Source organism: Colobus angolensis, unplaced genomic scaffold (genome assembly GCF_000951035.1).
Source record: "Colobus angolensis palliatus isolate OR3802 unplaced genomic scaffold, Cang.pa_1.0 Scaffold605, whole genome shotgun sequence".
Classification (NCBI taxonomy): Eukaryota; Metazoa; Chordata; class Mammalia; order Primates; family Cercopithecidae; genus Colobus; species Colobus angolensis.
The window spans coordinates 338,283-364,623 of record NW_012119655.1 but is presented as its reverse complement, the minus strand read 5'-3'; the positions used below and the strand labels follow the sequence as shown (position 1 = coordinate 364,623).

At 36.1% G+C, this 26,341-nt stretch overlaps 1 protein-coding gene across 2 annotated transcripts in view; it reads right to left on the bottom strand.

Annotated features, from left to right (window-relative positions):
- The window catches only part of AKAP9 (A kinase (PRKA) anchor protein 9), a 174,353-nt gene that overhangs the window by 24,647 nt on the left and 123,365 nt on the right, over nt 1-26,341 (bottom strand). Inside the window, exons 24-37 of one of the 2 annotated variants that reach the window (XM_011963235.1) lie at nt 25,771-25,983; nt 22,834-23,066; nt 21,436-21,555; nt 17,812-17,988; nt 17,062-17,166; nt 10,114-10,266; nt 9,253-9,432; nt 6,982-8,055; nt 4,359-4,499; nt 3,037-3,522; nt 1,961-2,024; nt 1,727-1,848; nt 981-1,172; nt 251-439 (exon numbers count right to left, since the gene is read on the bottom strand). In XM_011963235.1, the coding sequence (XP_011818625.1) occupies nt 251-439; nt 981-1,172; nt 1,727-1,848; nt 1,961-2,024; nt 3,037-3,522; nt 4,359-4,499; nt 6,982-8,055; nt 9,253-9,432; nt 10,114-10,266; nt 17,062-17,166; nt 17,812-17,988; nt 21,436-21,555; nt 22,834-23,066; nt 25,771-25,983 (3,449 nt within the window). The remainder of the gene's footprint in view (nt 1-250; nt 440-980; nt 1,173-1,726; nt 1,849-1,960; nt 2,025-3,036; nt 3,523-4,358; nt 4,500-6,981; nt 8,056-9,252; nt 9,433-10,113; nt 10,267-17,061; nt 17,167-17,811; nt 17,989-21,435; nt 21,556-22,833; nt 23,067-25,770; nt 25,984-26,341) is intronic. The other variant, XM_011963236.1, reaches the window with a different exon arrangement.

Below are 26,341 nucleotides of genomic sequence, written 5' to 3'. Positions count from 1 at the left end.
TTACTCTCTCAAATTAGTTTGGGATTATTTTGTTGCTCTTTTTCTAATTTCCTAGGTTAGAAAATCAGCTCATTAACTTTCCGTCTTTCTTACTTTCTAATATGTTAAAACAGTTACAATAATTTTTTAAAAAACATTCATAGTGGATCCTATTAAAATCTTAACCTTCATACTTAAATTAAGACTCTAAAATTAATAGTCATTTCCTTATTTCTATTAAAGTGCTGTTTAAAATGAAGTTTCATTATACCTGTTCTTGTATTCTCTGTTCCAAACAGTTTAGTAAGCCAACTGCATCTGTAGTACCTAGAGCTGTCAGCTCCGTCCGAAATGCTGCTAGCAAAACACTACGCTCTTCTAAGAAAACTTGTTGAAGGGCAAGCAGTAGTTCACCTCGCCAGTCTGAGAAGCTCTCATGAGATTGAGAACTATCATAAACCTAGCAAAGTACATTTAACCAAAGTTAGTTTTCAAATAAGCATGTTTTAAAAACATTCTAAAAATATTAATCTACAAAGAAAAATAATTAAAAGTCTAAGAGCATGTGTACTTCTTTTCTTTTTTTTTCTTTTTGAGACAGAGTCTCACTTTGTTGCTCAGGCTGGAGTACAGTGGCACGATCTCAGCTCACTGCAACCTCCACCTCCCAGATTCAAGTGATTCTCCTGCCTCAGTCTCCTGAGTAGCTGGGATTACAGGCACCCACGACCACGCCTGGCTAATTTTTGTATTTTCAGTAGAGACGGGTTTCAACACGTTAGCCAGGCTGGTCTTGAACTCCTGACCTCAAGTGATCCGCCCACCTCGGCCTCCCAAAGTGCTGGGATTACAGGCGTGAGGCACTGTTCCTCGCAGAGTTTCAAGTGTGAAAATATATATAGTTATTCATGCAAAAATATGTATAAAAGATAATTTATAATGTATTATTATTGTTCAAATAATACATAAAACGATTTAGATGCGTAGTATTCTTTGGGTACCTCAGCTTCTCTTTGCAGTTGCATTTTGGTAATTAAATCCTTTAGAGATGAGATTGTACTAAGGTAAGCTTTTCTCTCTTCTAGCCAAGATTCTGAAATCTGCTGAATAGAATGGTCCTCTCCATCACTATAGGGAGACTCAGTGAGAGAAAGCACCTGCATGCCTTCATTATGGACAGCTCTCAGTAATCCCTAGAAACCAAAACCCAAAAGCCAGAATTATGACAACTTCTTCACAGACTGAAAAATTAGACATACAAAGAGAAATAAATTTTAAGCAAGATAGCTTGCAGAGAGAAAACTCCAGCTCAACATTACTCAATGCCTTCTTCCTGTGGAGAGGTAAGCCGCCTCCAGCAGATGGCCTATGACTTTCCATAGCTCTCATCTCTAAGTTCCTTCTGTTTGGCTAATGTACGCTTCCTAGGTTTACTGATAAGCTACTGATTTGACCAAAATAAATACATGGGATATAAATTCTACTCTTTAAGACTACTTTAAAAATTCTGGCAAACAAAAACATCAGGAATAAGAATTATTAAGAAAAAAGTCTTCATACATATAATCATTAAATCTCTTACTTTATTATCTGTGAAATATGGAAATAAAATAGATCTCTCAGGTTCCTTCTAGCTATGCAATTCTCTCTTCAGAAACGATCCCACCACATAACTTCTAATGAAGTGCTATGTTCAACATAGAAACAACACTGTCTGAGTTAATAAAAGGTATCTATCTTTTAGTACCTTTATTTTCTTTGGAAAGGAATCTGTTGCACTTCCACTTTCTTCTCCTTGGCCTTCTGATGCTGTGTCAAATCCTTGACTGTGTGTAAGATAAATTCCCTGACCCCAGTCTGATCCAGAATCTAAAATAAAGAAAATCATTTGCTGTTAAAAAAAAAAAAAAACCCCAGTCCCCAAAAAACCAATACTTCTTAAACAAATACTACAAACATTACAGATATTTATAAAACTTACCACTGGAGCATATTTCTCTAGTCTGGTAAGCATCAGAATGTGTTAACTCAGGAATTGTGGATCCCTAATTAGAGAAAACAAAAAAAATACATATATTTTTTGCTTTAATAAAAATAGAATACACTGAATTATTTTGCTGGTTTCTCATGCTGTAATCAAATCTGTCACACCTTTCATAATAAATGAAACTATTCATGGTTTTTTAAAACAAGTCTGTTTCTTCATGAATATTACCATAAGAAGAGATATTCATGAATTAAGGAATGATAACATGTTCCAAATCCATAAAGGAATATCATATATTATTTAACTCTACACAATGGAAAGATTTAAAAAATTTTAAAACTAAAACCTCTTTAAATTTAAAAAAGTTCAAAACTATTAAAACTGTGATAGTATCGTAAGGAAGAGACTGCCCTAAGTTTTCTCATTTTCTTTTAAAAGCACACAATGTTGGAACCAACCCAAATGCCCATCAGTGATAAACTAGATAAAGAAAATGTAGCACATATACACCATGGAATACTATGCAGCCATAAAAAAGGATGATGAGTTCATGTCATTTGCAGGGACATGGATGAAGCTGGAAACCATCATTCTCAGCAGACTAACACAAGAACAGAAAACCAAACACCACATGTTCTCACTCATAAGTGGGAGTTAAACAATGAGAACACGTGGACACAGGGAGGGGAACATCACACACCAGGGCCTGTCAGGGCATGGGGGCTAAGGGAGGGATAGCATTAGGAGAAATACTTAACGTAGATGACAGGTTGACGGGTGCAGCAAACCACCATGGCACGTGTATACCTATGTAACAAACCTGCACATCCTGCACGTGTATCTCAGAACTTAAAGTATAATAAAGAAAAATAAATAAATAAAAATTTAAAAAAAGGAATACTGTACTAGGAGTTAAAACCTTGCCTTGATAATACACCTACTTAGAAAGATCAAGTGCCTTAATGAGTTGCATTTTGGTTTGTCATCTACAAAATGAATTAATTTAAATGATTTTTTTTTTTTTAAAAAGCACACAATGTTGAAGAACACATATTATAGAAACCAAATACCTCTTTACTTCTCAGACGCTGTATCACTGCCTTCAAGGTACCACATTCCTCTTTCAGTAACTGAACAGCAACATAGTGTTCCCTCTTTAAGGTTTCAGTTTCTGAAATATGTCTGGATTCCATGTCCAAAATTTCAGCAGCATGTAGCTCTTGCATCTTCTCAATTTTTTCAGTAAACTGACTGATTATTTCAGTAACTTCTTCTGAGGAACATTCACTCTGTAAATCAATTTGTATTCCTGCATTTTTAACAAGAATTTGTGGAGTCTGATTGCTGCTATTGACCTTCAGAGTCCCATCTGTCTGGGATGCAATGCTTTTACTCAGTATTACAGGAAGTGGCTCGAACATGCAGGCCTTTTTGTTTTCTTGTACTGCAGTCTTATCTTCTTTTTCTAAAATGGACAATTTCTCTTTTGCCTCTGCGAGGTGATCCCTAACTTGGTTTAAGTCTTTCTGAAGAGATGCCATATTTGTTTCTTTTATCTAAAATGTAATAAATAGAACAGTAGGGCATTCAGTTCAAATCTTTCCATATTAAATGTAGAATTTAAAGGGGGTGGGAGGAATGTAATTCATGATTATATGTTCATTTTCCTCAGAGTAGTAGGAAAAACATTTTAGAAACACTCATAGTTTACATATATATATTTGTATGTATGTATGGTCATAGATTACTATAGAAGTGAAATAATTTTATCAGCTTCTACTTTTGATTCTCATGGGATACACAGTTCTCTTTAACAACTTTCTACTCCTTCATTAACAGAATGGAAATAAAAAGTATCCTCCTAACAAAGATTTCCAGGAAAACCAAGCAAGAAGATGTTGGTAAAGAAATTTACAACAGGCCGGGCGCGGTGGCTCAAGCCTGTAATCCCAGCACTTTGGGAGGCCGAGACGGGCGGATCACGAGGTCAGGAGATCGAGACCATCCTGGCTAACACGGTGAAACCCCGTCTCTACTAAAAATACAAAAAAAACTAGCCGGGCGAGGTGGCGGGCGCCTGTAGTCCCAGCTACTCCGAAGGCTGAGGCAGGAGAATGGCATAAACCCGAGAGGCGGAGCTTGCAGTGAGCTGAGATCCGGCCACTGCACTCCAGTCCGGGCTACAGAGCGAGACTCCGCCTCAAAAAAAAAAAAAAAAAAAAAAAAAAAAAAAAGAAATTTACAACAATGAAAGTTTTCATCAAATCCACAAAATACTTTTCATCTAGCTTTTAAGTTATGGAGCTGGATTTGCTACAGAAGAGTATATACTTTGAAATGCAATTAAGATAGGTAGAAATTAGTGAATTAGGAGGTATGTTACTTATCTTACCAAAAGCTCTCCTTGAAGTTTTTCAGTCTTTTCTTTATAACTGGTAAGTTCTGCTTTAGTAGCCACCGATTCAGCTCTAAGAGCCTCGAGTTCATTAAAAAATCCACTTTCCTCATTGCTATGAAATAGCTCAGTAGTTGTCTGAATGACAGCAGAAAACATAAGAAACACATACTTTTTAAAAAATACAGCTAAATTCAAGGCACTTATACATTCTAATAAAACTACCCAAGGAATGACTGCCTACAGATACAAGGAGTTGCAACAAATCAATGCTCTTTCCAAAAACAGAGAAGCTTTTTCAGAACCATCATCTTATATTCTTGAGATAATGATTTTCTTCTTAAGAAAAGAATGATTTTCTGGGAATAAAAGGCAAATAATGTCATTCATATACATCCTAAAAATTTATAAATTATTAGTGAAAATATTCTTTATTACCATTCAAAAAGTTCTTCATATTTATAGAACTTTCGTCAAAAGAAACCAAGTGTAACTAAGATATTTCTTAGAACTCATACATGGAAAGTATTACTATTTTAGGCCAGGCATGATGGCTCATGTTTGTAATCTCAGCACTTTGAGAGGCTGAGACAGGTAGATCACTTGAGGTCAGGAGTTCGAGGCCAGTCTACTGGCCTCAACATGGCAAAACCGTCTCTACAAAAAATACAAAAATTAGCCAGGTGTGGTAGTGCATGCCTGTAGTCCCAGCTGCTCAGGTGGGAGAGGTTGCAGTGAGTCAAGACCGTGCCACTACACTTCAGCCTGGGCAACAGAGTAAGACTCTGTCTCCAAAAAAAAAAGAAAGAGAAAGTTATATTACTATTTTAATTATTTATAACTTAGAGTAACTTAGTTCCAATGAAGGAGGAAAAAGCCAGGTAATTATTATTCTTTGCAAAATATATTATATAATTAAATAATTGTGATTTATCAGTTAATCTCCTGGTGTTTAGAGAAGACTGAAGTTCTGCTACTCAAAGTTATAAATTTATAAGGTAAGAATTTAGAGGGAAAAAAAGCTCTTGTCCTATCTGTCACAGAGAACTACGATTTCAGATTTTCACATAAGTAAACTTACAGAGGTCAACTATGCATTTTTACTTAAAACAGATAAAATCTATTATCAGGTATAAAATTTGTAAAAGTTGGCTGGGCGTGGTGGCTAACACCTGTAATCCTAGCACTTTGGGAGGCTGAGGCAGGTGGATCAGTTGAGGCCAGGAATTTGAGACCAACCTGGCTAACATGCAGAAACTTCGTCTCTACTAAAAAAAAAAAAAAAAAAAAAATACAAAAAAAATTTAGCCCGGTGTGGTGTGGCATGTCTGTAATCTCAGCCGCCTGGGAGGCTGAGGCAGGAGAATCGCTGGAAACCCAGGAGGTAGAGGCTGCAGTGAGCTGACGTCACACCACTGCACTCCAGCCTGGGCAACAGAGCGAGACTCTGTCTCAAGAAAAAAAAAAAAAAATTTGTAAAATATGTCACCCACACATTAATTCAGTAGATGTTATTAAATAATAGATTTTTTCTGTAAAGTCTGCATTCTTTGTCAATCCTAATATATTTTCATACTTATTATTACTTAAAAGGAATGATAACATAACATGCATATTAGAAGGAAATTAAGAAAAAAATCCCCACAAGTCCTAGAGGACATTTGCTAAAGTTAATGTTTCTTAGTTTCTTCTGACTGCTCCATTTAATGATGATGTTCATGAAATAAACATCACATTTGAAGACTACAAAATACAGTCTGTATCCATTATTTTAGTGATAATAATATGACTACACAATGTTAAGTTAAATTTGGCCTAAGGCTGTCTCTGTATCTTGAGTTCCTATGTAAGGAATTGCAACCTAACTTGGGAGTACGTAAGCAAACGGAAAACATTATCTTAGGAGTATAATAAACAGCTACTCTTAGCTAATGACAAGCAGTCAACTGAGCAGACCGGGTCCAAATAAGGCAAACACCTAGCTGTAACTAATCAAGCTATTTCTGTACTTTATTTGGTAGTTCTGTCTGTAAATATTCACTGGCCACTGCTGCACAGAAGAGATTCGTGAAACTCCTCTGGTTCTGAGTGCTACCCAATTCATGAATCCTTTTTTGTTCAAATAAACTCTTGTAAATTTAGTTTGTCTAGTTTTCTTTTCTTTTCTTTCTTTTTTTTTTTGAGATGGAGTCTTGCTCTGTTGCCCAGGCTGGAGTGCAGTGGCACGATCTTGGCTCACTGCAAGCTCTGCCTCCCGGGTTCACGCCATTCTCCTGCCTCAGCCTCCCGAGTAATTGGGACTACAGGCGCCCATCACCATGCCCAGCTAATTTTTTGTATTTTTAGTAGAGATGGGGTTTCACCGTGTTAGCCAGGATGGTCTCGATCTCCTGACCTCGTGATCCACCCACCTCAGCCTCCCAAAGTGCTGGGATTACAGGCGTGAGCCACCGCACCCAGCCTAGTTTTTCTTTTTAACAAGAGTGTATTTTTTATAAGTGGTATATTTTTATAAAAATCCTTTTGTATAAATTGCTAGATGTACACAGAACACCATATTTAGTAAATTAGCAATTAACTTAAGAGTATTTAAGTGAAAATAATCAAATACAAAACTAACCTTGAGAACTTCAAAATCTTGAGGGCTTCTTCTCCTTTCTTTCCCTCCCTGTTTTTTCTCATTGCCCTCCAATAGCTTCTGTAGTTCTAGCAGCTTCTTTTCTTTTTCTAAAACATTTTTTTCTGCAATTTCTACTTGTTCTTTTCCTAAAATCAAACTAGTATGCATTTCAACAAGCTGGCTTTCTAATTCTGATATTCTCAAGGTTAATGCTGATATATTTGACCCTGACTCATCTTCTCTTAGTTGATTTAAATTCTGAATATTTGTTCTTTCAGGTTCTGATGAAATTGTTTGATTATCTTGACAGAACTTTGCATATTCCTGAACTGCCTCAAGTTGGATTTGACTCACAAGAGCAGCAGCCACTTTTTCTTCAAGTATTTTCTGTAGATTTATAATCTTCTTTTGAAGCATTTCTATTTCAGACTGGCCTTGTTCTTGCATGTCTTTTATTTGTTTATAACACTGGGTAAGTTCTAAGTCCTTTGCACTAACAGTGCTCTCAAGTTGTAGCAACCTTGTTTCCAAATTAATTATGGAACCTTTGCCATTTTCTTCAAAAGATTTGAGGTATGTCTGATTTTCTAAGGATTTAAGAGCATCCTCTGTAAGGACTAATTCCAGTTCAGGTTTGTCTTTGCTCAGATCATCTATGGCCATGTTAACACTTTTCTCTGGTATACTTTCAATCTTTTCCATACTTTCACGTTCTCTCTTTAAGTTGAATAATTCCTGTGTTAGCTGATTCATTTTAAAATTGGTTTCTTTAAGTATATTTTTCGTGAAGGTCATTTCTTCATTAGTGGTTTCTACTTGCTGTTCCAAGGCCAGCTTTTCAGCTATAACCATATCCAATTGATGTTTTAAACTGTCTGCTTCTTCTGGGAGGGAATGAGCATCCACTAGTGTCTTCTGTCCAATATTTGCCAATTCCTGTTGAAGTTTTTCAATCACTGCATTGAGCTGCTCTATTTCTTCTTCTCTATTTCTCTTCACACATTCTTGATCACTCATCAAACATTCTATTTGGGTTTCAAGATCCCTTATCAGTTCATTTTTTTCTTCAATAACCTATTAATTAATGAAAAAGGTAACATACATAATATATATGTATTTATATTTTGAAAATTTTACTTTATTTTAGGGCAGTACCTCAAAGAGATGATCACACACAAAAATAATATACTACTTCTCAGACATACTACCTTAATTTCATTATAGACCAATATCTCCCCCATCATATCAAACAAGGCCCAGAAAGTTCTGTTAAGTATAAAGTAATATAAGCTTTTAGTTGCTGATTCCCTATTAGGAAAATAGTCAATATCAATACTTCTTAATGGAAAAGGATGAAGTAAGGAAATAAAGTCTACAACCGATGGGACCAAAGGTAATTACCTTACTTAACTCATATTAAATATTAGAATTTATAACAGATTTGGTTAGAATAATATGATAAAATCTAAGTCACAGAGCCTTTCTGAAAAATATTAAAATCTTATGACAATATTAGGAGGGGAGAAAAATACATATAAATTATTAAGCCAATGTGTCTTTGCTTTTCTTTTTTTTTTTCTTTTTGAGACAGGGTCTCACTCTGTTACCCAGGCTGGAGTGCAGTGGCATGATCACGGCTCACGGCAGCTGCGACTACAGGTGGTATGCCACCATGTCCAGTTAATTTTCATATTTTTTGTAGAGGTAAAGTTTCACCATGTTGCCCAGGCTGGTCTTGAACTCCTGGGCCCAAGCAATCCGCCCACCTAGGCTTCCTAAAGTATAAAGATTACAGGTGTGAGCCACTATGCCTGCCCACCAATGTATCTTAATAAATTAAAATTAATGAATTAAAAGAGAAGTGGGCCAGGTGGCTCATGCCTGTAATCCCAGCACTTTGGGAGGCTGAGGTAGGTGGATCACCTGACATCAGGAGTTAGAGACCAGCCTGGTCAACATGGTGAAACCCCATCTCTATTAAAAATACAAAAATTAGCCAGCGGGGGTGGTGGGTGCCTGTAATCCCAGCTACTCGGGAGGCTAAGGCAGGAGAATTGCTTGAACCTGGGAGGCGGAGCTTGTAGTGAGTCGAGGTTGTGCCACTGGACTTCAGCCTGGGCGACAGAGTGAGACTCCATCTCAAAATAAATGAAATAGAATAAAATAAAATTGGTTTGTTTTTTAAATTCAATGGGGAGCAACATTATAACCATTTAGCCCTTTAAAACTCTGGCTCATATTAATTTCATAATCAATTTTAAATGAGTATACCTTGTTATCTGTTGTAATTTTAAGTTGCTGCTGGAGTTTCATAATTTGTTCATTTAATTGGTCAATTTCTACCTCTTTTTCCTGTATTATTTGGGCAAATTTCCCAAATAGTACATGTTGGTCTTGAGTAGACACAGCATCAGATTCCTTTATGGCAAGTCCCAGTTTCTCCATGTCATCCTAGGAACAAAAAAAATTATCACAGTTGGAATAATCATTACATAGCATTTTCAGAACATAATTACAAAATAAAACAGAGCCTATAACGTACAAATGAATACAATCAGAGACACCATATGGTTATTGTAAATCAATATTCTTAAACTATTTTGATAAATGATCCCAAAATTTTCATTTATGATGAATTCAAATGTTCAGGTTGGGCTGAAAATAAGTTCTATGCAAATGTGTCTGCCTGTTAATGTCCCTCTGTTGAGTATTATTTAACAGCTGGATTTATCGAATGCTTAATAAAGCAATATAGGGACCAGGTGTGGTGGCTCACGCCTGTAATCCCAGCACTTTGGGAGGCCAACGCAGGCAGATCATGAGGTCAGGAGATCGAGAGCGTCCTGGCTAACATGGAGAAACCTCATCTCTACTGAAAATACAAAAATTAGCCAGGCATGGTGGCACACGCCTGTAGTCCCAGTTACTTGGGAGGCTGAGGCAGGAGAATTGCTTGAACCTGGGAGGCAGAGCTTGCAGTGAGCCGAGATCACACCATTGCACTCCAGCCTGGGTGACAGAGTGAGACTCGGTCTCAAAAAAAATAAAAAAAAATAAAAAAAAAAATAATAAAGCAATATAGGACTGAAACTATGACTTATTTACAGATAAAAGTTTTTCTAAACTAATTACCTTAAATAATTTGTTTTCTTGTTCAAGTTCTTGTAGGCGGGTAGTAGATTCCTTTTTCTGTATTTCTAATTGCATATGTAATTGTTGAACTTCTTCATTCTTATTTTCCAGTTCTTCTCTAAACTGTTCTAATTGCTCTTCTAAGTTTGTAATCTTTAATATCAAAATTATCAAAAGAGAAAAGATGTTTATACAAATGTTTATTTATCAAGATAAAATGAAGAGTGTTATATTTGCTTTACAAAGTATGCATGCTTAAAACATGAATCATAAGAATAAAAGAATGTGGTTTTTCTAAGCCAGGTATAACCTGTGTTACCTGTGTGGTTCCTAGACATGCTCAAACTGGCCACCCTTAAACTATCCTATGCAAAGCAGAGAGGAAACCTTCTGAGAAAGGATAAAAAGAGCCATTTCCTACCTAAGTATCTTCTCCTGAAGCACAAAGGAGTCATAGGAGGAAGGGAAAGAATCCACATATTAAATCTTAGTTTATGTTACATTTATTTGCTATCAAAAGGCCTAGAAAACCTGTAGAATTGTTTTGTTAGCCACCGTATAAGACTAACTGAATTTAGTCCAAAAATATCTAATTAACTCACTAAAAGGCCTGGCTGCCATGTGGCTTGTTAAGCAGAAGGAAGCCAAGATAGAAACTAAGACCAAGAGATCCTTAGGTCTGATTTACAAAAACCTTAGAGAAAATGAATTACACAATTCAGGAGAAAATTAGATAGCTCCTATAGGTAGGACAACAGAAATTTATTTAATCATTTTGAGGATGGATTATCAACAATGGTAAAGCAACTGCTTTTTTGATGGTTAGAGACTGAAATGAATGATGATTATTAAGAATTAGTTATTTGTGGGGGAAAGAGAGAGAGATCAGACTGTTACTGTGTCTATGCAGAAAGAAGAAGACATAAGAAACTCCATTTTGTTCTGTACTAAGAAAAATTCTTCTGCCTTGAGATGTTGTTAATCTGTAACCCTAGCCCCAACCCTGTGCTCGCAGAAGCATGTGCTGTGTTGACTCAAGGTTTAATGGATTTAGGGCTGTGCAGGATGTGCTTTGTTAAAAATGTGTTTGCAGGCAGTATGCTTGGTAAAACTCATTGCCATTCTCCAGTCTCGAGTACCCAGGGACACAATGCACTGCGGAAAGCTGCAGGGACCTCTGCCCAAGAAAGCCTGGGTATTGTCCAAGGTTTCTCCCCACTGAGATAGCCTGAGATATGGCCTCGTGGGAAGGGAAAGACCTGATGGTTCCCCAGCCCGACACCCATGAATGGTCTGTGCTGAGGAGGATTAGTGAAAGAGGAAGGCCTCTTTGCAGTTGAGATAAGAGGAAGGCATCTGTCTCCTGCTTGTCCCTGGGAATGGAATAAAATCCGATCATACATTCTATTTACTGAGATAGGAGAAAACCGCCTTATGGCTGGACGTGAGACATGCTGGCGGTAATACTGCTCTTTACTGCACTGAGACGCTTGTGTAAAGTCAAACATAAATCTGGCCTACATGCACATCAAGGCGCAGCACCTTTCCTTAAACTTATTTATGACACAGAGACCTTCGCTCACACGTTTTCCTGCTGACCCTCTCCCCACCATTACCCTATAGTCCTGCCACATCCCCTTCATCGAGATAGTAGAGATAGTGATCAATAAATACTAAGGGAACTCAGAGACCAGTGCCGGCGTGGGTCCTATGTATGCTGAGCGCTGGTCCCCTGGGCCCATTGTTGTTTCTCTATACTTTGTCTCTGTGTCTTATTTCTTTTCTCAGTCTCTCATCCCACCTGATGAGAAATACCCACAGGTGTGGAGGGGCTGGCCCCTTTATTTTTATGTTTAAAAATTGGTTTTGATTGAGGACAGTAACATTCATTTAGCTCACTGGTTTGTTGCTACTTAATACAAAGTGAATGAATGATTTCCAAATGTGTATTTACCTCATGATCAAAACTGCTGATCAAAAAGCAAACTAAGATGGAGGAGCATCTCTGTTATCTAAGGCAACAGAGCCTGTCCTCAGCAGCACTTAGTGACAAGTGGCTCAGAAAGCAGCCTATAAATCATTTACTGCCTTAGAAACTGAAAGAGGGCATTGCTGATTACACACTAACAAATCACATACTGAGAACCATATCTGAACAATGACAAATCCTTAAAAACCAGTTAGCTTAGCATTTCCTAAACAGTATCAGTAATAGTAGTAATAGCCATCACTTGTAAAGAGTTTACTGCTAAGCACTGTACAAAGTGCTTTATATGTATTATTTCTTAAAACCCTGTAACAACCTTATGAGATCTGTTCCCATTTCAGAGATGAGGATGGATGTCACAGAGAGGAGTAATTTGCTTTGAGGCCACATGGTGAGTATGTGGAGAAGCCAGCTTTTGAACCTGGGAGTTTATCTCTGAATCTTCCACTCTAAACTATCACTTATCCTGCTAATAACTAATGTCTAAGACTTACACTTAAAAATTTTTCTGTAACACTGGTTATTAAACTCAGTAGACACTGAAATACATTTAATGAGTCAACATAATTATCAGGTTGTTGAAAACTGTAATGATTATATCTTCTTCAAAGTGATCTAACATAGTACTTACAACTATTCCTACATTTCTGTAACTACTCTGATGACAAGGTATTATTTTAAAATCAACACATAAATAGTTATTTAAGTTCAAATTGCTGCCCTACCTCATATGAAATTTCCTTTTTTTATACAACAGTTTATGACCAAACTGTTAACTTTGTGACATGAAGCCTTCCTATTCAAAGTGTGGTCTCAAGAGCAGTAGAGTTGGCATCATGTGGGAGCATGTTGGGTGTGCAAAATGCCATGTCACACCCCAGACTTGTGTTTTATTTTTTTAACTTTTGACTCATTTTATTGTTTTACAGTAATCAGATAGGAAATGACCTCTATTATATATTCCTTTTTAATCTTTTTTAAAAAATTATACTTTAAGTTCTGGGATACATGTGCAGGATGCACAGGTTTATTACATAGGTATACACGTGCCATCGTGGTTTGCTGCACCCATCAATCTGTCATCTACATTAGGTATTTCTCCTAATGCTACCCCCCCTCCCTTAGCCCCTCACCACCTGAAAGGCCCCAGTGTCTGATGTTCCCCTCTCTCTGTCCATGTATTCTCATTGTTCAGCTCCCACTTATGAGTGAGAACATGTGGTGTTTGGTTTTCTGTTCCCATGTTAGTTTGCTGAGAATGATGGTTTCCAGCTTCATCCATGTCCCTGCAAAGGACATGAACCCATCCTTTTTTATGGCCGTATAGTATTCCATGGTGTATATGTGCCACATTTTCTTTATCCAGTCTATCATTGATGGGCATTTGGGTTGGTTCCAAGTCTTTGCTATTGTGAACAGTGCTGCAATAAACATATGTGTGCATGTGTCTTTATAGTAGAATGATTTATAATCCTTTGGGTATATACCCAGTAATGGGATTGCTGGGTCAAAAGGTATTTCTAGTTCTAGATCCTTGAGGAAGCACCACACTATCTTCCACAATGGTTAAACTAATTTACACTCCCACCAACAGTGTAAAGGCGTTCCTATTTCTCCACATCCTCTCCAGCATCTGTTGTTTCCTCTTTAATGATCGCCATTCTAACTGGCATGAGATGGTATCTCATTGTGGTTTTGAATTGCATTTCTCTAATGACCAGTGATGATGAGCTTTTCTTCATATGTTTTTTGGTCACACAAACGTCTTCTTTTGAGAAGTATCTGTTCATATCCTTTGTCCACTTTTTGATGGGGTTGTTTTTTTCTTGTAAATTTGTTTAAGTTCTTTGTAGATTCTGGATATTAGCCGTTTGTCAGATGGATAGATTGCAAAAATTCTCTCCCATTCGGTAGGTTGCCTGTTCATTCTGATGATAGTTTCTTTTGCTGTGCAGAAGCTCTTTCATTTAATTAGATCCCATTTGTCAATTTTGGCTTTTGTCGTCATTGCTTTTGGTTTTTAAGTCATGAAGTCTTTGCCCATGCCTATGTCTTGAATGGTATTGTCTAGGTTTTCTCCTAGGGTTTTTATGGTTTTAGGTCTTAGTCTTTAATCCGTCTGGAGTTAATTTTTGTATAAGACTTGTGTTTTAACAAGATCTCTGGGTGATTCGCATGTGCACTGAAGTTTGAAATGCACTGGTCTAAAGCACTAACTTTCCTATTCTAAGTAGCTGAAGTTCAGGCATCATATCAGAGACTTCAAGTCCCCCAAATGACACTATGGGACATTCTTTCCTCTTATTCAGTCAGCCTCTAGTTTAGCACCAGGAGGCTCTCTTGTTATTGAGCCTATAACCACCCACAACCAGAAGAACATTAAGATTTAAAAACAGAGGCTGGTAAATATTTGTTTTAATCTTGTTTATCTAATAATTGAAATTAATGTTTGGATTAATTTGCATCTTTTTTTTTTTTTTTTTTTTTGAGACGGAGTCTCGCTCTGTCACCCAGGCTGGAGTGCAGTGACAGGATCTTGGCTCAATGCAACCTCCACCTCCCGGGTTCAAACCATTCTCCTGCCTCAGCCTCCCGAGTAGCTGGGACTATAGGCGCCCACCACCACGCCTGGCTTTGTTTGTTTGTTTGTATTTTTAGTAGAGATGGGCTTTCACTGTGTTAGCTAGGATAGTCTCGATCTCCTGACCTAGTGATCCGCCCGCCTCAGCCTCGCAAAGTGCAGGGATTACAGACATGAGCCACCGCGCCTGGCCTGTTTTCTTTTTTAAAAAGTATTTTTATCTCTTTCAAATGTACATATGTCTCCTTAATTACACAGTAGATTCCTTGATGTCCAGTGCTGGTTTTACAACTGGATACTGGTGCTACACATACATTAAGAGCTCACTAAATGCTGAATGGCAGTCTAATACTTCTCACCAACAAGACAAAACAGGCCTCAATGCTTTGGCAGTATAGTATCACAAGGGCTTCAGACTCACAGAAATCTGAGAGGAACTCCTTTTCAACCACTTAAGGTGTGACCATGATCAAGTTATTTAACCTCTCTTAAGGCTCAGTTTACACATCTATAAAATGGAGATAACAGAGCCTGTCCTGGGGAAGAGAGTAAGTATTAATGGTAAAAGGGTATTTAAAATACTTAGTACTGTCTAATTACAGAGGCCAACAAAATTAACTATTATTATTTATTATTGCGAACTGTAAGCTAGATCTCGTTAGCTCTACAGAGAGCTAAAACCTATTGAATGTATCTTTTTCTAAAATCCTAATCCTTTCCCCATTTACTACCTCCTCCTATAATTCTAAAACTCCTTTCTTTTGCAGTTTTCTCCTCTTTTTATTCATCCTGCATTTCTAAATTTCTAATAAACTTAAAAAATGTTTTATACAAATTTAGGCTCTGAGAGTAAAGTATCTCAAATACCATGATACATAGGGACATCTTATTTTTATACTCCATCAGATATCTAAAAGCATGTGCCTAGTTTCTAGGGAAAAATTGCTTAAGAGGTTATTTCAATAAAAGACATTTTAACTCTTATATTCCTGTCTCTCAGTCTCCAGTTACCGGCAGGTGAATGGGTTTTGATAAAGTACTTGTTACTGTTATTAGGGTCAGCTGTCAGTTTAACCTCTTACTCATTGACTGCTTCTCTCCTTATCTGTAAAAAACATTAGTCAGTTGACAGATGCCCTCTAAAGTTTCTCACAGTTTTGAACAACTATGATTCTAAGTAAAAGGTAGACAGTTATTAGATACTTAATTCAAGATAGCAGTGCTATATTATATTCAAAAGATAATAAAAACATAAAATCAGTAAGGTTAATCAACTATCCACAGTCAACTATCATTGCTTTGGGTACAGTTTAGAAGGTCTGTCTTTTTAGGTAACATATAATTCTCAGTTTAAGGGAAATCTTTAAATGTTAACTCTTTGAAACACAGAAATAGTTACATATAAACAAAAGTGCTCCCCACCTCCCACAAAAAAATCAAAAATTAAAATAAATAAGAGCCTCTCAGATAAACATTACTCAGTATTATGTGATAGTGAGAAAATAATCCTTCTTATGGAAATGATTTCAACTATAGTCACTTACATAGATGCCTTTTTTCTCCTCTAATCTACAAGTTTTCTGAGCTACAGTTTTAGCTGATATCGAAATCATTCTTATATTTTTCAAAGCAGCTTAAGTTCATAACTATTTGTTAAAATATAGTAAGTGTCCTGAGGATATTAGAGACAAAAATGTAATTTAAAAAATTTTAAACCTTTTAAATGATAAGATATAGCTAGACAATGTAGAGTAGGATACGTTTTTAAAAAACTATTTGTAGACAATGGCTTAAATAAGTCATACATTAGGAAGCTGAAGTTACCACTGTTCTGAAAGTAAAGTTTTAGTTTTTTGGAAGAAGGGGCAGAGAAACAAAGGAGAACTTTATATAATTGTTTTACTATTAAAGCAATTTACTATTACTCTTTTGTTTTAAGAACATATTCTGTATATTGTAAAATAGCACTATAATCTCCCAGGGCAATACAATAATAATAATAATAAAAACACACAGCAAAGCAGCAATAATTCAGTATCTATTCTATGGTTATGAGAAAACAGATATTGCCTTTTGTCCTAACACTACTATGTCTCTCCACCCTCTACACGCCTGCTAAGTTGGCCTTCTTCCTGTTCCTCCGAACTTCGTCCTGCTTCGAGGCCTTTACACTGGCTATTCCATCTGGAGCACTCTTCTTTCCCATCAGCTTACTCACATGTTTACTGCCTTGTTCAAGGTCAATTTTGGCACTGAGCTGACAAACAGCCTCGACTGTGGTTTTAGATCATAAACTCCATTCAGTTCAAATAATATTTTCAAGGTAACTGATTTAAAATAATTCAAACCACACTGTGTCATTTAAAAATAAACTCCTTACCTCTTTTTCCTTTCTGTCTATGGCATCTCGCTCAGCCTGCAGTTGTACTTCTAGGGACAATTCTGGTTTAGCTTCTATAGCTCCAAACTGTTTTCGGTCCTCTACCTTTAAATATGTAAAAATTTTCTCATAATTTCATAAATTAAATCCTGATTATCCAGTTTTCCTTTTTCTTTTTTTTTTGAGAAGCAGCAATCCTGTTTCTCCAATTAGAAGTAGAAAGTGTACTTCTAATTAGTGAATAATTAAAAAGTTGGTCAGGTACAGTGGCTCACGCCTGTAATCCTGGCACTTGGGAAGCTGAGGCAGGTGGATCACCTGAGGTTGGGAGTTTGAGGCCAGCCTGACCAAAATGGAGAAACCCCATCTCTACTAAAAATACAAAATCAGCTGGGTGTGGTGGCTCATGCCTGTAATCCCAGCAACTTGGGAGGCTGAGGCAGAGCAATCGCTTGAACCCCGGAGGCGGAGGTAGTGGTGAGCTGAGGTTGCACCATTGCACTCCAGACTGGGCAACAAGGGTGAAACTATGTCTCAAAAAAACAAAACAACAACAACAACAAAAAAAAACTCTTTCCTTCTCAGGACGAAGACATGCAAGCAACATTTGGAAATAAGAACAAACAGAAATGGTTATGATATCAACAGAGACATAAACATATTATGTAATAATACCTATAAGAAGTTGATAATTTAAGAGCATTCTTCATTAAAACACTTAATAAAGTTAGCCCAAATAAAATGCCACACCTTTTGAAAAGTATCTGCACTCACAAGCAGTGCCTGCTCCAGTTCTCTCACTCTGAACTCCAGTTTCTCTATTTCTTCATTCCTTTCCTGTATATCCCTTTGAAGCTGCTCTTTAGAGAGCAAAAGCTCACTGCATTTGTCTGTTTTTTCTTTCAGATGATTTGTTAACTGTTCAACCTGAAATATAAGAGGCAAAAAATTTAATTAAAAAAAATTTCAGCAAGCTAGTTAGTATACGTTGAGTTACCTCTCATTTTGGATATCTACAATCCAAAATGCTACAAAATCTGAAACTTTTTTGTTTGTCTGTTTAACAAATGGAGTCTTATTATGTTGCCCAGGCTGGAATGCAGTGGCTATTTACAGGCACGATCATCATGCACTACAGCCTCAAACTCCTGGGCTCAAGCAATCTTGCATCAGCCTTCTGAGTACCTGGGACTACAGATGCACACCAACAAGCCTAGGTCAAAATCTGAAACTTTTTGAGCACTGATATCATGCTCAAAGGAAATGCTCATTGGAGCATTTTACATTTCAAATTAGGCTGCTGAATAGGTAAGTATAATGCAAATATTACAAAATTCAAAATATCTGAAATCTGAAACACTTCTCTCAAGCATTTTAAAGAATATTCAATGCATATAAAACATATCTTCATTTCAAAAACTTTTTTCCAAAAAGCATTTTAAAATGTTATGCTAATTTCACTTTGTATAAAGATAGCAACTGTTGTCTTCAACAAAGGTGACATTTTACAAGTTGAAAAAATTAAGCAACGCTAGTAGATCACAAATAATATTGCTGTCAAGTAATCCTTTTAAAAAAGTTCTTTCTCTTAAGACTAAGACTTTCTCCACCTAGGAAGAGGGGAAAAATGCATTTTTCATAAGGCTGAATTATCTAATGGCACAACCACACTAAATCCTAATAAAGATGACAAATTTGCAGAGTACTGATTTACTCTTGTATGAGATAAAATGACCTAAATAAATCTTTTATGGACTATATTTTGAAAACAGTCATTGGGAAAGCTTTTTCAATCTATACATTCCGTCAGCCCAGGAAAGAGATAAGGATGAAGGGGAGTGAGAGGGATCTGCGCATCTTGAAGGTTTCCCTAAGTGTCTCTAGTCTTCGTTTCTCCTTTAACCAAAATAATGATGTGTGCCAAGACCTATTCCCTAAGAATAATATGGAGATCCCTTCAAGTGAATGGTTCTGTGACAGAAGAATACAGGAAGGATTAGTAGTACTGTAAGGAAAGTGAGGAAGGAAAGCTTACTTTAAAAAAAGCAACATGTGATGGTAAGAAATAAAGTAATTCTACCTTTTCTTTTCAGTGAAATATTCTGAGGACATTATCTAAAAAACGATAGTTATTTCTCAGAACACTAAAAGAATGCAAGCTTAACTATAATTTCAGGTTCAAGGATGATAGCAATAAAGTCACTGATACGTGCAGTTGGTTTTAAAGAGAAAAAGGAAAAAAAAAGTTGCTGAGGAGAAACTTTAATAATAATAAGTTGATTAAGATTTGGAGTAAGATAAAAAAAGGCAACAATGTAGGTACAATAAAATGGTGCAACAGTTAGAAAAAAAAAAATCAAACATGCACATCTTTGTTAGTTTCTTAAAAGTTTCATGAGTGAAGCAGGCCAACCTTTCAAGTAAAAGAAAACGACATAATAGGAAATGACAACTTAAATATTCTTTGAACAACAATAAATGACTACTTTTTTTTTTTTTTGAGACGTAGTCTTGCTCTGTCGCCCAGGCTGGAGTGCAGTGGCTCCATCTCGGCTCACTGTAAGCTCCGCCTCCCGGGTTCACGCCATTCTCCTGCCTCAGCCTCCCAAGTAGCTGGGACTACAGGCGCCCACCACCGCGCCCGGCTTATTTTTTGTATTTTTCTAGTAGAGACAGGGTTTCACTGTGTTGGCCAGGATGGTCTCGATCTCCTGACCTTGTGATCCGCCCGCCTCGGCCTCCCAAAGTGCTGGGATTACAGGCGTGAGCCACCGCGCCCGGTCCCTAAATGACTACTTTTTAAAAGCCGAAAATATGTTTGTTAGAAATGGGGCAATAACTAGAAACTGTGGAGACTGATAACTTTTGTACTACTCTAGTAGATAACATTTTATTACAAGGAGTTGATAGGCACTCTGTACTTCTTTGGTTTTCTTTTAAGAGAAATGAAATCCACTAAACTGTTCAGAAATTACATTTGAAATAAAAATTGTTTTCAGAAATAATACTAAAGTGTTCACTATGTGCCGGCTCAACACTCCTATGATGTGGGTGCTATTATGATCTCTATTTTAGAAATGAATTAACAGAGATTTCAGAGGTTAACTGACTTAGTTATTGTCATTACCTAGTAAATGGCAGAGCCATGATACAAACTGGGATTGCCTTACCCTAAACACAATGTCTTTATCACCATGACAAGCCATCTTTAGGTATTCATACAGTGAATCCTCTCTCATTTATGTAGCATTCATTTGGTAAATGTGGAGTTTTGACTATGTTTCTATGAGGAAAATAGGTAGTTGGGGTGAAAAAGGAGAAGCAGGAGACTGGTTAAGAGGCTACCACAGTGATCCAGGCAAACAAATGACAACTGGGATTTAGGAAGATGAACAAAAGTGCAAAGAACAGAAAGATGTAGTGCAATCTGACCCATCAATGGGTTGGAAGTAGGGGTTGAGAAAAAGAGGGGAATCAAGGCTGATTCTAGTTCTCAGCAATGGGGCAGGTTAGAAGGAACAGAATTTACTGAGATGAAGAAGGAAAATGTTTTACGCTTGTCTTTCTCTGGTTGTGGCTAATTAGGAATCAAGACTCTCTTTTGGACATGTTAATTTTGAGACATCTAAGCAGAGACAGAGTAGGCACTGGATATCCAATTCTGGAGCTTAACAGAGATGTCACAGATGAAAATACAGACGTGGAGTCATTTATATATGACTGCCTGGGAAGAGGCTACAAATAGGAAATAAAAAGAGGCCCAAGTGTAAGTTTTGGGGCACTCCATCATTTATGTTGGGTAGGAAAAGGAGAAACAAAGACTAGAGGAGAGAGACGAGCGGAGTAGGTGTGTCACAGAAACCAAGAGAAGGAAGTATTTATAGCAGAAGGCTGCAATAAATGCCTCCGAATGGTTGAGTAGGATGGAGACAGAGTTGGATATTAGCTATAGCTGTCAGGCTCTGGGTCACCTTCACAAGAACAATTTAAATGGAGTAGAAGGTATAACCCTACTGAGAAACAAGGGTTGGATACTTCACTGGAGTGGACTAATAACAGAATAGGAAATGGGAAAGTAAAGAGTGAACACAGATAACTCTTTTGGTCACTTTTGTTAGGAATGGGAATAAAGAAATTATAAAACAGAGTTTATTTAATTGGAAAAGACATAAGCAGATGGAAATGATTCCAAATTTCAATACCAACAATTTTTAGGGTTAATTACCTTCTCTTGCTTAAGTAATATTAAGTTTTCTGATTTTGAAGATTTACATACAACAGAAAGAATCCACTTTTAAGTTTTTAATGATATGCATCTTATTTTACACTTGATACAAATTACTGTAAAGTGGGCAATGTCAGTAAAGTTCTTACCTCTCTAGTTTGATGCTCACTGATAGGCTGGAATCGAGGAACAACCTTAAGTTGCTGTTCTAGTTTCTGTATTTCCTGTTGGAATACGTCTCTCTCATGTTCTCTATCAATGGCTTGCTCCTAAAAGTTTAATAATAATAATAATAACAGTAGCTGAAGAAACAGTATTTATGAAGCTATTATTTCTTACTTCCCCTTTAGACACGTTAGTTTTGTTTGAAGACAAAGGACTGATGGCTATGGAATATCCCAAACCACAAAAGTTTTAAAAGATAACATTTAATTTTAATTTTAATTAATTAATTTATTTTTTGAGACAGAGTCTCGCTTTGCCGCCCAGGCTGGAGTGCAGTGGTGCAAACTTGGCTCACTGAAAGCTCTGCCTCCCGGGTTCACGCCATTCTCCTGCCTCAGCCTCCTGATGGCGCCCGCCATCACGCCCGGCTACTTTTTTTTTTGTATTTTTTAGTAGAGACGGGGTTTCACTGTGTTAGACAGGATGGTCTCAATCTCCTGACCTCATGATCCGCCTGCCTCAGCCTCCCAAAGTGCTGGGATTACAGATGTGAGCCACCGCACCCAGCCAACATTTTATTTTTTATATGCCATATAACCTATTTGGGCTCCTCAACAAAAATTCAAGTATTAATATCTAAATATTATTTGAAGTATATTTCTTTTTTTATTCAAGTAATATTAAATACAGGATGAAAAAATATTCACCTTAAAATGAATTTCCTTTTTTGGAACAAAGGAGGAATTCCACTGTTAGTTTAGCCATTAAACAAAATAAATAAAACAAATTGTTTGGTAAGTCAGTTTCTTAAATCCTAATCTAGGTTTTATGCCTAAAGTTATAAAATGAGTAAGAATCTGATTCTCTGATCCATGAAGAGAATATCAGGTTTAAGTGAAATCTCAAAGGAAAAAAAATGTGAAATTAGAGATTTAACATCTTTTTGGAAGAGAGTAATGGCAGCATGACCACTGTTCCAGGCCCATTTCCAACGGCCACACTGTCACCTGTGTGTATATTTTACAGGTGAAGCAGTGGTGGCCCATTATCTCTTTGCCTATCTTACCCTGTGGTTAAATAAAAAACTAGAATAAGCTTCTGATCTGAATTTGGAAACGTAAACTAGTGGGGCTTATAATTTTTATTATGTATAATTCAATACATAATAAAATGTACTGATTTTAATTCTGAGTGCTGTACAATAAAAATTATTGGAGTCTTAAATTGGAATAGTACTTTTTGATCAATTAGCAGAATCGATACCTAATAAAACATTGAAAAACTAATTCAACAGTATTTTCATGATTTAAAATTCATAGCCTCGTATACTAGCAAAGAACATTCTACTGAGAAAAATCAATATTCAACTTGAGAATACTTACATCTAAAAATTTTCTCATTTTTTCTAATTGCTTTTCCAATGCTTGGTTTTGCTGTCTTAAATCCATTAGTTCAGCATTTTTTTCTTGTTCCAGCTCTATAAACCTACTGACTTGTTCTTCCACATCTATTTCTAGAGCTTTCACCTGTTTTTGTAGGTCATCACGTACTTTTTCAGCTTGACATTGTACTTCTAGTTTTTCCTTCATTAATTTTTCTGTCTCCTGTAGTAATTCTGTGCATTAATACAAAGTATACTGAATTAAATCATAATTAATGATGTTATGATAATGAAATCCCTGATAACAATGTTCAAATTTTACCTTCATGAAATAAAAGGCTGAGAATAATTTTAAATACACATGAAAGTAAATATTCTCTTATGAAAATATCAAAATTATATTAAAATACTTCTATATAAGTAAACAAGCTATTAATAAAATTATACAGAATTAACAAAAATATGTCCTGTCACTAAACATAATATTTTTGTGAAAACAACATAGCAAATGACCAAAAAAAATCTATTTTTACTATTGGGTAAAGAACAAAGTCCAATTAAATTCAAGCACAGAAAAAAACTCACTGCTTTCTTCACCTCAGGCAAAAAGCAATTCATTCCAAACCCATAAAGTCAACTTTATTTGCATACACAATAAACATGAAGATCAAACACTGTAAATCTTTAACCAAGGCAAGTCTAAGAGTTACAGAAATATAAATACAGCTATAATTGAAATTTCCTGTTAGTCTTACTCCTTATTAGATCCATATTCCTGAGTTGCTTTTGCATGGTCACATGTATGTGAATCAAGGAAAAACTGACATTTATGAGAGGCAGTATGGTGTAGTGCTTAAGAACAGACTGTAGGCTCAACCTAGCTCAGCAACTTATCTCCCATGTGACAATTACGATGATGTCCTTTAGTTTCCTTATATGTAAACTGAGAATATTATTATTACTGATTTCTTAGAGTTATTCTGGCATTAAATGAGTGAATATATGTAAAGAAGAGTGTCTGAGGTATGGTAAGCACTATGTGTTAGCTATTATTATTAATATAACAGTTTATATAGTAAAAATAAAACAATCTTCTAATGAAGAAAATGGAAAGAACATATCCCTAGGGTCTTTAAATTAACTGGTATGCCAATATTGTACTCAGGACTAGGAATCTCTAGAAAACAGCTTTCCTTTTAAAACAATACTAATATTAGATGTTAATACAAAAATAAATCAACCAGAAAGTCTCTTATTAAATTTTATTGATCTTTTGCTACCATCATCTTACATACTTCCTGATTTAGAAGGAACATTTTAAAAACTCATAGATTGAAAGAGTTTAATATATTTATTAAATGTTTTCTTAAAAAAATCAAACTGACTGGGTACGGTGGCTCACACCTGTAATCCCAACACTTTGGGAGGCCGAGGTGGGCAGATCACCTGAGGCCAGGAGATGGAGACCAGCCTGGCCAACATGGTGAAACCCCGTCTCTACTAAAAGTACAAAAAATTAGCCAGGCGTGGTGGCTCCCACCTGTAGTCTCAGTTACTCAGGAGGCTGAGGTGGATGTGAGCTGAGATCACACCACTGAACTCTAGCCTGGGCAACTGAGCAAGACTCCATCTCAAAAACAAACAAACAAAAAAAATCAAAATGGTTTTAAGCTCTATGCAAAAACAGACATCATAAGATGATGGTCAATATGAATCTCAGATGTTAATTTCAATGAAAATTTGTACTTTTATCGTAAGAAAAGTTTTTTTGTTGTTAAAAACTGTAAGTATGAAACAACAGCAACACTGCAAAACTAGAGATGTTAGTTGGTTGAAAATCCAGAGGTCACCCACATTTTGGAGTTTCAAGTCTACCACCCAAACACTGGCCATGCAATTGTATACACACACCTGCTCCCGCTGCTGCATCGACTGCAGCATCTACTAGTCCTAGGAGAATAGAGAAAAACAACAAAAAAGACACAACAAAAGTATAATTTATATGTCTCCCACTTCCTAAAATGGGACAATGCACATGCACACACACGTATCAAAAGCAAGAGTTGAAGACACTGATTATCACTGGTAATATTTTGAGAAGTTCCAGTATTTCTTGAATATTTTGCATGACATATACTTTCCACATTAAAAATTCCAAACTAAACCTGTTTAATTAATTTGAGCAGCCGGAAGAAACTTAACTATATTACAAAAATGTATGCTGTATTTCTAAACTGAAAAAATGAAATAAGTGAAAAATTAAAACATTTAAAAATCCAACTGCATGTGTAACATAAAAGAGGACATGGTAAACAGGATTTAAAGTTCCATCGTTACAAAGACTGACATTTACCGCTAAACAAACTTTCACTTCAAGATATTACTTAATTTCTTATTTAATGAAAAATGAAAGGTTACTTATACATTTAAGTATTATTTGAATTCCTACTTAGATTAAACTAGATGTCAGCCTACCAGCCACTGACCTTTTTAAATCTACTCTGCTTGCAAGTCAAAAATCCCCTCCACCTGCTCATTACTAGTGCTAGATCAGTGCTTTTAGATATTTAATCCAAGTATACATTTTTGCTGCCTCTCTGCTATTAGAACTAAACCTTATACAATTTTAAAAATATCCTGCCTCATTATTTGCAGCTTTCTCTTGAAGCAGAAGTCTGAGGATAAATGAAGAACTATCTTTTCCTGTTAACATCTGCCTAAGGAAAAAGAAAAAGACAAAGGAAAAAAAAACAAACCTAATTACACATGATTGGCTAATGAGACATTTATCTATAAGGTAGATTTGCTTATAATTTTTCAAATCTCTCCATAAAATATATGAATAATGGCACTGAAAGAGGAAAAAAGCCACCTTAAGCCTTTGAAGAATATAAATAAAATCAGAGGAATGTTTCATACAAATTCTGAAAATACATACTTTGTTCAACTGGGCCTGCCTCTGCTTTCATAGCTTCTTTTTGTCTGAACAGCAATTCTCTTTCTTCTTGGATCTGCTGTTGCTCTGCCTCCAATTCTTGCAATCTGTTACTTGCACATAACAACTCCTGCTCAAGACGATCTATTATATCAGTTTTTTCCTGAATTTGCCTTTCAAAAAGAGTTTTTTCATCTGCATAGCCATCAATGACACCTATAAAATAAAATTAACAGAAAATAGAACTATTATTCATTTCAGATTCAACCACTAGGTTTTAATATTAACAACAAAAGGTGTACTGTTAGCAAAACTTTCCATCATTCCAACCTATTAAAAGTCTTGAATGAATTTGCTGCTCATCACAACAACTATCAACCTTTAATAGGGTATGGTCAATGCAGACATTTCCTTGTTTACCATTGTGCATAAACATGAAATTTCTCTGAATTTTCTAATACTTTGCCATACTAAAGTATCACATCACGTAGGTGTAACTCACTTTATTAAACAGATATAAACAATAAGTTTCTGAAAAGCTTAATACAAATTAGATGCTTGTGAACTGAATCAC